This window comes from Pectinophora gossypiella, chromosome 26 (assembly GCF_024362695.1).
Source record: "Pectinophora gossypiella chromosome 26, ilPecGoss1.1, whole genome shotgun sequence".
NCBI lineage: Eukaryota > Metazoa > Arthropoda > Insecta > Lepidoptera > Gelechiidae > Pectinophora > Pectinophora gossypiella.
Genome location: NC_065429.1, coordinates 1,385,297 through 1,402,043, shown reverse-complemented (window position 1 = coordinate 1,402,043; position 16,747 = coordinate 1,385,297). Strand labels below are relative to the sequence as shown.

The window sequence follows — 16,747 nt, the reverse complement described above, 5'->3', positions numbered from 1 at the left end:
GACCGGTCTTTGCGAACGTTGCTTAACTTCAACAATCGCAGACCGAGCGCGTTTACCGCTGCGCCACCGAGCTTCTTTTACACTTAGGGTGGTATTAATAAACTATTCTCAGCTGAGGCTGCCCTCAAGATCATGCTCAAGTCCCTGTTTTCACATAAGAACTGTCACATTGACATGATCTTGAGGGCAGTCTCGAAGCTGAGATTAGTGTATTAATACAACCCTTAAATTGTTACAAAACCTCTCTTTGACCCCAAAAAAAAGTAGCAACTCTGATAAGTACAAAAAATCGCAAAACTTATTCGCATTAATGGTAGGTATTATCCGACTACTTCAAATGTATCGCTGAGTCTTAAAAAATATAATTATTTTCCTGAACTGAACGATAATATAGTAATCTTCTTCTATCGTGTGGGTTGTGAGGTGGATAACCAACCTCACCAACCCTGGTGTCAGGGTTACTATTGAGCCGCCAAAGGCCCCTGACATGATTCATGTAACTACTACGTACATACGTCAGTAAGTAGTAACCGGGACCAACGGCTTAACGTGCCTTCCGAAGCACGGGTCATATTACTTTAGGACGATCAGCCTGTAATGTCCTAAACAAACTAGGGATAACAAAGTGATTTTTGTGATGTGTCCCCACTTGTAATCGAACCCAAGACCTCCGGATCGTGAGCCCAACGCTCAACCACTGGACCACGGAGGCCGTTAGTAATTTATTATTCCGATTATATTTTGTAAAATAAAATAAAAAAAATAAAATAAAATAAATTGTTTAACATATACATACATAATGGCCCCGATTCCTGGAGACACCGTCTAATTTTATTTTAAGTTAATATATCTGTCATTTTCATATCCGTCGAAAAGGAAAGAGACGGATGATTCACAGCTCTTAATTTTAGGAAGAATGAGTAAATTAATGTGTCGGGTTATTGACTGACGTAAAATTTTTAGACGGTTGGTTTAGATTTGTGCTTAAAATTGACGTGTGTTCCATAAATTTTATGCTTGTCGATTACCCGTCCCTTTCCTTTTCGGCGGATAAGAAAATGACAGATATAACTTAAAATAAAATTAGATGGTATTTACAGGAATTAGCACCAGTACATACATAAAATCACGCGTATTTCCCTTTGGGGTTGAGATAATGTGTTTTAAAAGCACACTGTTTCTTTGAACGGGTTTGAATTACATAACATAAATAGCATACCCTCGTAACGCCCGGATTTCCAGACACAATAGTTAAACAATGGGATTTGGATTTTAAAAGGCATTTGGGCCTTACGACCATATATACGTCCCACTGCTGGCAACAGGCCTCCCCTCAATCAACCGGAGTTGGTATGAAGCATACTCCACCACGCTGCTACGCTGCGGGTTGGTGAATTACTTAATAAATGATTACTATCTTAATATGTGAAACATTAGTCTAAATTCGTTTATTCCGTTTATTTTATTTTTTTCATGTGCTTCTATGCTGTTCTGGGAGCAAATAAAAAACATAGAACACGTTCAGCTGCTTGTCTTCCCGGGCATGTCGTAAAAACCGACAGAGGGATTGTGTCCTCTAACATGATGGACTAATGTTATGGGCGATAGGCTGATCCCTTATCACCATAAGGTTCATCATACCCAGCTTACGACATCGTATCAACAGTGGCTGCAAGTTGTCTTTGATTACTTGTGGCTCTGCCCACCCCATTAGGGATTAAGGGCGTGAGTTTATGTATGTATGTATGTATGTATGTATTTTTTTTTTTCATTTGATAGCTTTATTGGTTTTAATCAATAGATATATACAAACATACAAACGATATGATAGATATCTGGCGATCCGATAAAAAGACATGTTCCACTGAACTGATTTCGAAACTACTCGAATCATATCACGCTAACTTTCGTTATTAAAAAAATCATGAAGGTTTTTTTTCGCAACGTTTTCCATGACGAATAACCAGCAAAGTGACGCAGTGGTCTAATAATAGCGCACCCGTAGCGAGACACTTTCAGTAGCCGAGTTATACAGCACTTGAAACAAGTGTTATAAATTATTGCGTCAGTTAAATAGATGTTTTACATTATTGCTTTCCTTGTTGTGGAGATCGTAGAAAATTGTGTATTTTATCGCTTTGAATGTTCCATATTATTTGTATCCGTATTTAATTTTATGCTTTAAAACATTTAAAGGTAATATATAGGGTAAGATAAAAAATTGACATAGTAACAAGTGAATAGTTGAAAATTAAACACAAAATATTGAGAAGGTAATATTTTTTCTTTTATTTTGTCACTATGCCATTTGAGACAACCAAGGAGGTAAATTACACATTTATAAACTTTTTTATACGTTTATACGGTTTGTAATTAGAATTCCAGCGAAATTACTGAATTGTATCAATATTTTACGAAAATTTAAAGGTAATATATAGGCTAAGATAAAAAAATGACATAGTAACAAGTGAATAGTTGAAAATTAAACTACAAAATATTGAGAAGGTAATATTTTTTTCTTTTTATATTGTGACGACGCCATTTGAGACGACTAAGGAGGTAAATTACACATTTATAAACTAAATAATACTACATTGTTTTAAGTTTACGCGGTTATTATCATAATTAAAACACAAAATAATTATGGATCTACCTACTCCACTCCAATCTCATCAGTCGTCCCGTGATCATGGCACTTGCAACAGTGTCGAAATATCGGGAGTCTCATATCCCCATTTAAACGCGGTAAGAACCCGTTATTATGTGTTTTAATTAAATAATACTAAATATGATCCACTTTGGTAATATTCTCGGGGACACACTTGTAACCTTGGCCTTCCACCATGAATATTCCATCGTCTACTGTCCCGGCCTTGGTGGTTTAACCTTCAACCGGAGACATCCGTACCAATGCGGAACACCAGATATAGAACCCACCATCAATCAAGCTTTCATACTAATCAACTAAAGTTACATACATGTTTTTTATAATACAACATAAAATAAGCTCGCGGCTATATCGCAATGGGGTAGTCAGAGTTACATTTTTTTTATTAAATAAAAAAAACAACCTTAAATCTAATACAATTTACTGTCCACCAAAATGGAGGGCCATTTGAACGTGGACTAGCCATCGTCACTGGCGAGACGTACAAAGAAGTATTATTATCCAAAATAAACAATAAGTTGAGTGTAGGTACGCAGCGTGAGCACATCTCGTCACACACACACACGCCGATACAACTTACAATAACCTAATATGCGTTATACAATTCAAACTTGCAAACGGGTATCTGCAACATCGTATACCTAATATACCTCTAGGAGAAAACAGTTCAAGTAAGTTGGAGTACACAACTCGACTGATGTGCAAAAACTTATACCTCATGTTTTATGTTTTTCATATAAAACTCTTTTTTTTTTTCTTTTATTCATAAATAGATATTGGCCCCGATTCCTGCAGACACATCCTAATTTTACTTTAAGTTATACCTGTAATTTTCTTATCCGCCGAAAAGGAAAAAGACGGATGATTGACAGCTCTTAATTTTAGGAAGAATGAGTAAATACAGCAATGTCCATGTGAAACAATGTGAAAATAGAAATAATAAATGTAAAAAACAAAAAACAGGAGTCCTAGTACGGCTTTGAAATAGACTACTCTGGGCGCCATCCCACTCGCGTCAGACAGAGTACTGCGGAAGGCAAGAGGGAAACCACTGCTCTATTCATCCCTAAAAAAGTAGCATGGAGAATGCTACACCGACAAAAGGGTTTTTTTCACGTGACGTATTATATATTTGCCGCAGATGGCATTAACTACTTGGCCGGACGAATGGGGAGCGATGAAAGCTCTCACCCGGTACAACGTTTAAGACAACAGACCTGAGGGTGCCCAGTTGAGCCGACAAGAGCGTGGCTCTTAATGATGAAGTTTTTTAAAACATTTCGCGTTGGACGTCCCCTTGAACTTGCCCCGTAGTGTCGCCATTTCTTTTATTTATAAACGCGCAACTCTTCGAACGATACCGGCTCAGATATTTATACTAGCATCCTTGACTGAGTCACACGCGAATTTGTTATTATGCAACGAACGGTTAACGAATGCGTTTTTTCTCTCGTAAAATTCGTTCATTCTCGTCTGTGTCAGTTGTTATTTAAGTGAAACTAAACTAGTTGTTATTTTGTTAATCAACGATATTATAATTATTTATTGTCATAAATAAATAAGTGTTACAAAAAACACATGTCATTGCTTCATAAACTGCCTATATACGTCCCACTGCTGGGCACAGGCCTCCCCTCAATCAACCGGAGGGGGTATGGAGCATACTCCACCACGCTGCTCCACTGCGGGTTGGTGGAGGTGTTTTTTACGGCTAATAGCCGGGACCAACGGCTTAACGTGCCCTCCGAAGCACGGAATCATCTTACTTTTTCGGACAATCAGGTGATTCAAGCCTGAAAAGTCCTTACCAAACAATGTTAATAATAAATTAATGTCATTGCTTAAAAACTAGATATTAATTACACTTAAAGTTAGTCAAATAGCCCGCCTCGGAGCATACGCGGCCGCGTTGCCGCGTTGGATGCTAACTTATAAATATCTTTATTCAGCAGGTAACATTGTCATCTCCGCTCCCCACCAGCGGTTGAGCTAGGTTTACCTCACCCCCTCGGTTTTAGTCTTCAATCGTACGGGCGTCAGACGTCACACACACAGATGCGCGTGTACGATAACGTCAATGTGTAGTGTCTGTGTACAGTCATGACATTCATGAGCAATATAATGTACCCACTTTAGGACTCTGACGCACTAACATATTTGACATTTAGTGAGACTTACAGTTCAATTTGTCAAAAAAGTTAATGTGACATGGTACCAAAGTGTATACATGCTCATGTGTATTAATGCTCGTGACCGTAAAACGAGGTTGTTTGTATGAAGTGTCCGAGGTGTGCCCGAATTTCACGCGAGCGAAGCCGCGGGCACAAGCTAGTAAATCAATAAATATGTACGTAATTATACGCCGTTACTACGTGTACAAAAGTCAATAAAAAAAACTTTCCGCATCAGTTCAGCGGGACGAATCAGTTTGACATCGCTAACATTAAAAAAATGAATAAAAAGAACTCGTTCAATGGCATATGACGACTAGTGAGTTGATTGATTAAAGGTCATCAGGGGTCGCGGTGTCCTTTCCTGCTTCTCCACGGCTACGCCTTAATGGGTTCGATAGGGAAAATTGAGGTGAAGGAAAACATCGCGAGGAACACATTCCTTAAAGTGTGGATGGATTGTGTGAAGAAGGATATATGTTGTGTTGTGTGTACTATGTGTACGCTGGTGGGGAGCGGAGAGTTGCCGTTCTACACGTAGTCATCATCATCATCATCAGCCCATTAACGTCCCCACTGCTGGGGCACGGGCCTTCCCTATGGATGGATAGGGAGATCGGGCCTTAAACCATCACGCGGGCCCAGTGCGGATTGATGGTTATTGACGACTGCTAATGCAGCCGGGACCAACGGTTTAACGTGCCTTCCGAAGCAAGGAGGAGCTCGAGATGAAAACTTTTTTTTTGTGGTCACCCATCCTATGACCGGCCTTTGCGAAAGTTGCTTAACTTCAACAATCGCAGACCGAGCGCGTTTACCGCTGCGCCACCGAGCTCCTCAACAATCGCAGACCGAGCGCGTTTACCGCTGTGTAATACTACAGTAGTATTATTAGTTACTAGCTTTTGCCCGCGACTTCGTCCGCGTGGCGTGTTATATAAGAGAGAGATCTTTGTGTGTGTGGGAGTGCATATCAAATTTCAAGCATCTAACTTATGCAGTTTAGATTTTTTCATACAATTTTTTTCCCAATAACTCCCATTTTTCAAAATACAGCCAAAAATAAACTTTATATTTACTAAGGTATGCATGCATGCTAGATTGAATCAATTGACTGAATTGATTTTTTTTAATTGATTGTTCATTGAGTTTTAATTTTAATACACACTTCCTCTCTTCCCTTCAACGTTGCTGTGCCCTACAGGGTCCATGTTTTAGTTCCTATGCCTATGTAACACCCCATTGTACTACATGGAATGCAATAAATAATTTAATTGAATTGAATTGAAAACATCTATCTTACGCGGTTTCGATTTTTTCATACAAATGTTTTTTTCCCGCTAACTCCCGTTTCCGTGGGAATTTTGCAATATCCTGTTGCAACTAAGGTTTAAGTTAACTAAGGTACCTGCATGCCAAATTTCAAGCGTCTAACTTAAGCGGTTTAGATTTTTCATACAAAAGGATTTTCCCGCTAATTTCCGTTCCCGTGGGAATTCCGGGAATTCCTTTCTTAGTGCACCTCTACGGTACCTATGGTACCTGCATGCCAAATTTCAAACGTCTAACTTGAGTGGTTTAGATTTTTCATACAAAAGGATTTTCCCGCTAATTCCCGTTCCCGTGGGAATTTCGGGAATTCCTTTCTTAGTACACCTCTACGGTATCTAAGGTACCTGCATGACAAATTTCAAACATCTAACTTGAATGGTTTAGATTTTTCATACAAAAATATTTTTCCGCTAATTCCCGTTCCCGTGGGAATTTCGGGAATTCCTTTCTTAGTGCACCTCTACGTTATCTAAGGTACCTGCATGCCAAATTTCAAAAGTCTAACTTGAGTGGTTTAGATTTTTCATACAAAAGGATTTTCCCGCTAATTCCCGTTCCCGTAGGAATTTCGGGAATTCCTTTCTTAGTGCACCTCTACGGTATCTAAGGTACCTGCATGCCAAATTTCAAACGTCTAACTTGAGTGGTTTATATTTTTCATACAAAAGGATTTCCCTTCACTACTCTGCTCCTATTGATTGTAGCGTGATGAAAAGTATACTATGACCTGTCCAGGAGTGTGAAGAATAATTGTACCAAGTTTCATTAAAATCCGTCCAGTAGTTTTTGTTTCTATAAGGAACATACAGACAGACAGACAGACAGACAGACAGACAGACAGACAAAAATTTTACTGATTGCATTTTTGGCATCAGTATCGATCACTTATCACCCCCTGATAGTTATTTTGAAAAAATATTTAATGTACAGAATTGACCTCTCTACAGATTTATTATAAGTATAGATTATTAAGTAGTATTATTCCTTATTCTATGATACAATAAATACTTTCTTTCTTTATACGGGGTAACACGGTTCCCCTTTCCGTAACGTACCAAAATTTAGCTTCCTACCTTGAAAACTGCGAAAAGTCCCATATAAAATTTCTCCCCCTCTTTGGTCTCGGTTGGGGGCAGATTTCCACAAAAAAAATGATGCACGATTTTTTTGTTAGTCATAAATAGTTCGCATACATATTTTATTATTACATATTTTCACCCAGACATGTCTACAGGCACCAAAAGGCTACTTGACAACCCAGTCAAATGATTTACTTTTTACGAAACGTCAAAACGAATGTTTTCTTTGGAGTTTGTATGGAAATACTGTCCTTAATAACAGCGGTCAAACGTCGTACTCATTGTTACTTAATTTGTGAATAAAATTCGAAAATAAGTCGAAAAGTAAAATGAGATTGGTCATCTAAGACTGGCTTCTATTTCTAGGTTATAAAAGTGTAATTTATCATTGACCCAGTCAAATACCTTATTATTGAAAAGAATACAAACAATAACGAACCTTATTTCTTTGTCCACAGATAGTACAAGCATCTGCTAGCAACCGATGGACTAATACCTTAACTATAAGCAACTAATTAGAAAATAAGTTCAAAATGTCTCACCATATACTTAAGGTATGCATGTTCTGCCTCTTATGCGCCGCTCACACATGCGGCTCTCACGTCGACAAAACTGAAGGCCTATCGTCTTTCGAGCCCAAAATCTTAGAACTCGAAAACGCCGCTTTACTAGACGAGAAAAGAAGAGAAGAGTCGAGAATCAGATACAATCAGAAACTCCAGAAAATTAGACATAGAGATAGATCGAAGAGGGAAGCGAAAAATGTGGACCCTACCTCCTTCGTGGAGAGGATTTTCACCCTATACGGTGATCCGGAAAGTAAAACCATGAATTTGACTGGGTTTAATAATATGCTCGAGGGCTTAAACCTACACAAGTTAATAGAAGGTGGTAAAGAGGAAAAGACTGATCGCAGAAGTGGTGTGTACGGTCTAACAACGCAAGAAGATGCTGTCAATGTAAGTATTACTTTATTTTTTGCGCTTTCTAGGTAATCATGCACCATATTCGTCCACATCGTCACTCCATCGGGTGAGACCGTGACCAAATTCTTGTTTGCTTGAAATTAAAAAAGAAACTTCTTTTTCCAGTGCGTAAACAGCGAGGAACTAATAACAAGGGTGAATGCGAAATTAAAACCGCACAATGTCAACCACGAGCATGACCACGAACACAAACACGAATTGGTAGAAGACAACAGAACAGATCAGGTCATAACAAAAGATACGTTACAGGCCCTCTGTCCCATTCTATTGTACCAGCAACTTGCCAACAACTCCTTAGAGCAACTTGGTTGCGTGAAAGAGACGATGCTATACGAAAGAGTGTCTGCCTTGGAGAACAACGCGTCACAACACGCCAGAACGCATTTGAGCGAGCGAAATGGAACGCAGCATCAATCGAACAAGAGCATGTTCCACGTTTGGTTATATTCTTCTTTGAGTATAACAGCTATTAGTGCCTGTGGTCTTCTAGGTGTTGCTGTGATACCAATTATGCATAAAACCTATTACAACCACTTATTACAGTTCTTAGTAGCCTTAGCTGTAGGCACGCTATGTGGAGATGCCTTGTTACACCTCATGCCTCACGCGATGAGCCCTATGGAGGACCACGAACACTCCCACGGGCACGAGACAGCCGTAGACTTGAGAGCGTCTCATGACGATGGGATGTGGAAGGGATTAGCAGCCATGTTAGGAGTAGTCTTCTTCTACTTCACCGAAAAGGGCTTGACGGTTGTCGTTGAGTGGAGGAAGCGCAGGCAAAAGCTTGAGGAGGACAAACTACCTACGCGCGTCAGGGTTCTGAAGGACGAGACTGTAGGTGGCTGCTCGGGTGGTGCCAAAGCGCCCATAACAAATTCCTCTTCGAATTCCCTCATGAAAATCTTCAAGAGGGACGAGAAGGGCGACCCGACAACGAAGACTTGCAAACACAAATACTCAGAATATCCTTACTGTTACGACGAGATTGACACAGATACTCACGATGACCACCATTTGAGGGACGGACAGCTTCCCCCAAGCCCAAAATCCAAGAACCACAACAACTCTGTCAGCGTAGTGTCTTCAAATGCGTTGAATCCAGATGGTAAAGAGGAGCCAACTGCGAAAGACTGGCTGCTCAAAGGTGAGACCACGCCAGCTGTGGTGGAAATGAACAACATAAAACACAAGCACGAAGACGGCACGAAGGATTTGAAGGATGGGGACAGTTATACTGTTATTTTGAGGTGAGGATCCGATTTTTTTTTTCTAAAAATAGAATTTTATTTTAGAAAATAGGCATTCTGTTGCTGGTTCCAGTGCACACCATCTAATTTTATTTTTAAGTAACCGCCGAAAAGGAAAGGAATGGATGATTTATTTCTGAATCTTTTCTTTTTCTCGATTCTTCGTGCAAGATTCATGATGTAAGAGCCACGTTTTTATCGGTGTAGCATTCTCCATTCTTGTCTATCAAGGTCCAATTTTTTCGATTGCCAGACATAAAATGTACACGTTAATTTTGGCCAGACATTCTCATAACCTTACATTGGCCAATATCCCGACAGAATTGAATCGTTACATCCATCCATCGTAAGATGAACTAAGTACCCGCACCTCACTGAGCTTACTGTTAGACCAACGTGTTAGGTGAGCCGTATCGCCGTCTGTAATGGTCGAGCCGACTGTGTTAGTGGAAAGGAAACTGAAAAATAAATTAATAACTCCCCCTTTTACCAAGCCAGTGTACAGTCATGAGCAATATAATGTGCCCACTTTAGGACTCTGTCGCACTAACATATTTGACATTTAGTGAGACTTACAGTTCAATTTGTCAAAAAAGTTAATGTGACATGGCACCAAAGTGTATACATATTAATGCTCGTGACCGTACGGGAGTACAGTGACTCCCACACAATGTGTATCGTGTCTTACATCTCCTCCTTGCTACAGGGAGCACTCTCGCGCCCACCACGGCCACTCGCACGCCCACGGGCACGTGCACGCGCCGCCCTCGTCCATCGCCTCCGTGGCCTGGATGGTCATCATGGGCGATGGCTTGCACAACTTCACTGATGGAATGGCCATTGGTAGGTATTCGTATTATGGTATTCATCAGGTTATCTTAACAGCCTCTAACGGCCTGCGTCGTCCAGTGGTTGAGCGTTCAGCTCACGATCCGGAGGCCCCGGGTTCGAATCCCGGTGGGTACATGTCGCAAAAATCACTTTGTGATCCCAAGTTTGATTAGGACATTACAGGCTGATCACCTGATTGTCCGAAAGTAACTGAAAAGCACGAACCGTAACCGAACCGGTTTTTGTGCTTCGGAAAGCACGTTAAGCCCCGGTCTGGTTACTACTTACTGATATAAGTACGTAGACGTTACATGAGTCATGTCAGGCGCCTTTGGAATTAACAATTCGTTAATGTATTGTAATATATTTATTTTCGTTAATATATTACAGGAGCGGCGTTCGCTTCAAACATAGCTGGTGGATTCTCCACAGCCATCGCTGTGCTGTGTCATGAACTGCCACATGAACTTGGTGAGTGTTTTTTTTTTATTTTTTTGCAAATTACTGAACCGATTTTGTTGACACTTGCGCAATTCCCTAAGTTCAATGGTAGTCAATTCAATAGAAAATAAAAAAATCAATACACTATACTAGTTCTGTATAAACTTCGATAGCGCGTTTCAGGACCACATTATTGAATGTGGCGCCATCTGTTGCTTGTGGGCGGAACTAGTTGGCCAACTAGTTAGGTCGGCCATAAACTGAAAAATGTATTATTGGTTTATTTAGATTTTTTATATTTCATCTATTGACATGTTCGTGATCAGGGGTGTTAAAATGGCCACATCGAAGCAATTCATCTAAGAAAACAATATTGCTATTTGACATTTGTTTGCATTGCGCACTTAATTTTATATGCGCAAATGTCAAATTGCAATATTGCTTTCTTAGATAAACTGCTTCGATGTGGCCATCTTAACCCCCCTGTTCAATTTATATTCATATATTTTAATAAGGATTAGAAGCAGTGATCGGATACTGCTTTGTTTTTGGTTACATTGTTCACCAAGGGCGGAAAATGGCCGACTTCTTTTTTCATGATGCTACCCTCTCCGGTTGATTGAGGGGAGGCCTGTGCCCAGCAGTGGGACGTATATAGGCTGTTTATGTTATGTACAGTCATGAGCAATATAATGTAGCCACTTTAGGACTCTGTCGCACTAACATATTTGACATTTAGTGAGACTTACAGTTCAATTTGTCAAAACAGTTAATGTGACATGGTACCAAAGTGTATAGGTACATATTAATGCTCGTGACCGTACTTTGTTTTTTATTACATTGTTCACCAAGGGCGGGAAATGGTCGACTTCTTTTTCTCGTAGTAGATGATGTTCATGTCGTTGGCAGGTGATTTCGCGGTGCTGTTGAAGGCGGGTATGTCGGTGCGGCGCGCCGTGTGCTACAACGTGCTATCGTCGGCGCTGTGCCTGGCCGGCATGGTCTGCGGCGTGCTGGCCGGCCACGCGCCTTCCGCCACGCGCTGGCTGTTCGCCGCCGCCGCCGGGATGTTCCTCTACATAGCACTCGTCGACATGGTAAGCCAATAAATATAAATACATACATACATAGCGCTGAAACACATTACCCTTCTTTTTTGCGCCACAGTCGGGTAAAAATAAATAAAAAAAGTAACGGCATTGTTCCTCTACATCGCGTTCGTAGACATGGTAAGAAACTAAAAAAAAATTGTAACACAACAGCTCGTCATCACTAACTTAAAAACCACGCTCTTGTCTGTGTAGCATTATCCATTCGTGTCTATCAAAGGCCAATTTCTTCCTTCTTCTTGTTATCGTGTGGATTGTTAGGTGCAATACCAGCCTCATCAACCCTGGTGTCATGTAACGACTACTTACTTACAACAGTAAGTAGTAACCGGGACCAACGGTTTAACGTGCCTTCCGAAGCACGGATCCTCTTACTTTCGGACAATCTGGTCATCAGCCAGTAATGTCCTAACCAAACTAGGGACCACAAAGTAATTTTCGTGATATGTCCCCACCGGGAATCAAACCCGGGACCTCCAGATCGTGAGCTTAACACTCAACCGCTGGACCCTGGAGGCCGTTAATTCCTTCCTTATAAGACACGACGTTCGCCTTCTCTTTAATCTGTTCCATGTAAGCTGTTGGTCTTCCCCTTCCTCTCTTTCTTTACATCATATATTTATAAAAGAACATTTTTCTTTCCAGATGCCCGAACTGAGCACGTCGCATAGCAAAGAAGGCACCCTCTGCCAGTGCATACTCCAACTGATGGGCCTAGCCACTGGCATCGGGATAATGTTGGTCATAGCCCTATACGAGCACGACCTGAAGAACTTATTCGGATAAAGTGTATAAATACCCGCCAAAGTGAATAAATACCGTGCAAAGTGAATAAAATACCGTGCAAAGTGAATCAAAAACCATGCAAAGTGAATAAAACAGCGTGCAAAGTGAATAATACCGGCTAAAGTGAAGGTACAAATACGGTTTAAACTGACATGGATTTATGCAAAGTGTCAATAGTATCATTTAATTATTATAAGTACCACTTAATAGTTGTAAAATAGTGTTAATAATGACCAAAATACGAGGAAACGACACATGCAATCTTCAATTATTACTTTTAAAGTAATAAAATACTTTGATAAAGTGAATATTAGGTCGAAAGTGATAAAAGTACCGAGTAATGTATCAAGGCCCTGATACCTGCAGACACCTCCTAATTTTATTTTAAGTTATACCCGTCATGTTCTTATCCGCCGAAAAGGAAAGGGATGGATTGACAGATGTTAATTTTAAAACGAAAGAGTGAATGAATGAATAACCCGGGCGAACGAAATAGCCATCTCGCTAGTAATCAAACAGTTTGAAGTGTGCTGTCAACTTAATTCTGTCGGTCTAATGCCGACGTATAATTTTGAGACGGTTGTTTTTTATGCCTGTCGATTGCCCGTCCCTTTCCTTTTCGGCGAATAAGAATATGACAGGTATAACTTAAAATAAAATTAGATGGTGTTTACAGGAATTAGGACCATTAATGCACTGATTTTATGAACTCGAATAACGAAATTTTCTATGTACTTACAAAGTGGTCAATTTCTCGAATAGTACCTAAAGTGTCCAGTGCTTTTAAAGTATTTTCAATGTGAAAGTGGGAGAACTGTACTTTCGTATGTCCTTAAAATGTGCGTGATAATGTAACTTAATACTTAAAATTTAACGTACTTACGGATAAGTAAAATTAGTGTAATTAATTAATTTACTTCCCCCAATTATCTGGGGCTAAGATTAATGAAAAAAAAATGCAAAAATCATCCTGCTAGGGGTACAAAAATACTGTTTTTTTTTTCTTTTGGAAAAATCCAAAATTTTTAATTTTAAGTTGTTGCACTTGTTGCTATAAATGATATTTTTGATGTATCATAAAAATAAGTTAGTTTCAACAATAAAATAATGCCTGTTATTTTTTTCTTTTACTCAATATTCTTGCTACAGATTAAATATTATATTTTATTTATAATAGATCACGGAATAGAAGAAAAAGGTTGGAAGGGCCAAGTGAGCCTGAAACGCGCGCCATACAAGTATGAGCAAATAGTTCATACTTCAAATTTGCACTCCACTCGTCAGCAAACTTTACTACCCACGGAGCTCCGCGATAGTATATTAAATCGTCTCGTACATTATAACTCGCAGAGCAAAAAATCAAATATCGACTATCATGCACGGAGATCCCCCTTATCACAGGAAAGCTAAAAACGTTAACATGATCGGCTATTTATCAAATATGAACTAAGTACCCATATCACAATGAGCTTTCTGTTAGACCAACGTGATAGGTGGTGAGCCGTCTATAGTCTATAATAATCGAACTGACTGTGCAGTTAGCATATAACATAACCATAGAATAAGGAATAATACTGCGTATAGAACGGCAACTCTCCGCTCCCCACCAGCGGCTGAGCTAGGTTTACCTCACCCCCTCGGTCTTACTTTAGTCTTCAATCGTATGGCGTCAGACGTCACACACTCATTGCTCCCCATTTGTCCGGCAATGAACGCTTGAGTCAAATCGATTTGACGACTGTTGTAGTGCGTTCCGACATAACCAGTAGATTTTATATGTCAAAATTTTTCTATCATGTCCTTAAGAACGGTGTGAATGTGACCAAACGTAAGACATATGCGCTGGATGGCGCCATAGCATGGCTCCGTCACAGCACAAGCTGAGCCATTTCCTTTTGCCCGTATTCGCAATATTCATAATTACCTAGTTCTTATAGCAAATGTACATTGTTACTGGCAATAAATTTATTTTATTCTTATTCTTTAATATTATTTGGTGCTGACTCCAATGCACACTTACTAATTTTATTTTAAGTTATAAGTACACATTCTTATCCGTCGAAAAGGAAAGGGAAATTCCAACTTAATTTACCTACCAAAATGCTCAGCTGAGGCAGAGTCGAGTGGAGAAAGTTTTGATTAAACATCTCAATGGCCCCGATTCCTGCAGACACCGCCTAATTTTATTTTAAGTTATATCCGTCATTTTCATATCCATCGAAAAGGAAAGGGACGGATGATTCACAGCTCTTAATTTTTGGAAGAATGAGTAAATGAATGAATAACCCGGGCGAATCAAAAGGTATGTCGCTGGTATGCAATCCGTTTGACGTGCTGTCTACTTAACTGTGTCGGGTTATTGACGGATGTAAAATTTTTAGACGGTTGGTTTAGATTTGTGCTTAAAATTGACGTGTGTTCCATAAATTTTATGCTTGTCGATTACCCGTCCCTTTCCTTTTCGGCGGATAAGAAAATGACAGATATAACTTAAAATAAAATTAGATGGTATTTACAGGAATTAGCACCAATGACTTCCTCGAACTTGACTCAAAATCAGTATTCTTAACTCGAGTTTACTCCCGTAAGGCATGACGTCATTATTTTCATATTATTATGTTGGCAGTATGGTATAAGAACACCAGCGGGCCTAGCACCGTAAGCACGCGACTCTTTCTCGCCGCGACAGAGATCATCTGTCTCTTTCTGTGCAGTACTGTGAGAGAGTGAGGGGTGACGTATGTCGAGGCGAGAAACAGTCGCGCGCTTACGGTGCTAGGCCTGCAGGTATGCTCAAAACTGACAGCTAGCATTTCAAGGTTAGCTCAGCTGACGTCATCCCACCCTGTGTTGCCATTTTGTAAAAAATAAATTACCCACGTCTAATGTTTTTAATTTACTTTGCAATGAAATTTTGTACTTTTAGTAGAAGATTTACGTACAGTTTTAATGTTTTTTTTATATATGTGACAAATAATAGTAATTAAATACATTAGTCAGTAATTCGATTAATTTTCAATAATAAAATTTACGTCCTTGGAATGTTGGTGATACCAATTGAATGGTAACACTTACGTCATCAATGGGCTAGCAATGGCGGCTTGTCATAGGATTGAGCATAAGTATCTGGTTTTCTTATGTATGATGTTGCCTATCAATAGTTTCAAATGTTGCCAATTCATTCTATACTGTGGGAATAAAGGAATGCGTCGCTCTTCAGAGCTGTGATAAGGTCCACATAAAAGGAACTATATTGTAATAATATATGGATTACTCATAATTATTCTTGTTTGATTTATAGAGATACCTCACCACATCAACCTCAAAAAGTCAAAAAGTTTTTATACTTAATAAACAATTTCTATTCTATTCTAAAAAAAAGGTTAACCGCCATATTGGAAAACAAAAGACTAAAAAGTAAATAAGCTTTAAAATACACGGTGTTAGTGACATCGTAACGAATACTGAGGGGGATGATTCAGACCATGATTCTGAGTTAATATCAAGATATTTCCGTCGCAAAATTCATTAAAAATTGTAGTTATTTTCAGTTCCACACTTTTGCGACGAAAAATTCCACTTGATATCAACTCAGAATCATGGTCGGAATCATCCCTTAAAGTCTTCGTTACGTTTTTTACTATTCTTCTTCTATCGTGTGGGCTGTGAGGTGGATTACCAACCCCATGAACCCTAGTGTCAGGGTTACTATTAAGCCGCCAAAGGCCCCTGACATGGCTCATGTAACGACTACTTACTTACATCAGTAAGTAGTAACCGGGACCAACAGCTTAACGTGCCGTCTGAAGCACGGATCATCTTACTTTCGGACAATCAGGTGATCAGCCTGTGATGTCCTAACCAAACTAGAGATCACAAAGTGATTTTTGCAATATGTCCCCACCGGGATTTGAACCCGGGACCTCCGGATCGTTAGCCCAACGCTCAAACCACTGGACCACGGAGGCCATTAGACGCAGACCCTAATGGCTGCCGAAATAGGACGTACATTGACCAAATCGGACATGTCCTTAGAAAAGGTTCAGTACGATCTACTCTGAACCGGCGTGCGTGTATGAAACGATTGATGAATG

The 16,747-nt window shown here is 39.7% G+C and overlaps 2 protein-coding genes and 1 non-coding gene across 6 annotated transcripts in view; 1 reads left to right on the top strand and 2 right to left on the bottom strand.

The window, feature by feature from the left end:
• Positions 1 to 13,706, top strand: part of LOC126378373 (zinc transporter foi) — a 38,255-nt gene extending 24,549 nt beyond the window's left edge. For all 4 annotated transcript variants that reach the window (XM_050026678.1, XM_050026681.1, XM_050026680.1 and 1 more), the window contains exons 2-7: positions 7,709 to 8,209; positions 8,342 to 9,486; positions 10,193 to 10,329; positions 10,708 to 10,788; positions 11,668 to 11,855; positions 12,513 to 13,706. In XM_050026678.1, coding sequence (XP_049882635.1) covers positions 7,784 to 8,209; positions 8,342 to 9,486; positions 10,193 to 10,329; positions 10,708 to 10,788; positions 11,668 to 11,855; positions 12,513 to 12,653 — 2,118 coding nt within the window. In that variant the 5' untranslated portion in view covers positions 7,709 to 7,783 and the 3' untranslated portion in view covers positions 12,654 to 13,706. The remainder of the gene's footprint in view (positions 1 to 7,708; positions 8,210 to 8,341; positions 9,487 to 10,192; positions 10,330 to 10,707; positions 10,789 to 11,667; positions 11,856 to 12,512) is intronic.
• The window catches only part of LOC126378344 (putative mediator of RNA polymerase II transcription subunit 26), a 75,347-nt gene that overhangs the window by 18,776 nt on the left and 39,824 nt on the right, over positions 1 to 16,747 (bottom strand). The gene's annotated exons all lie outside the window — the stretch shown is intronic.
• Positions 16,549 to 16,621, bottom strand: Trnav-aac (transfer RNA valine (anticodon AAC)). Its single transcript has one exon. It is a non-coding gene; the product is annotated as a tRNA-Val (tRNA).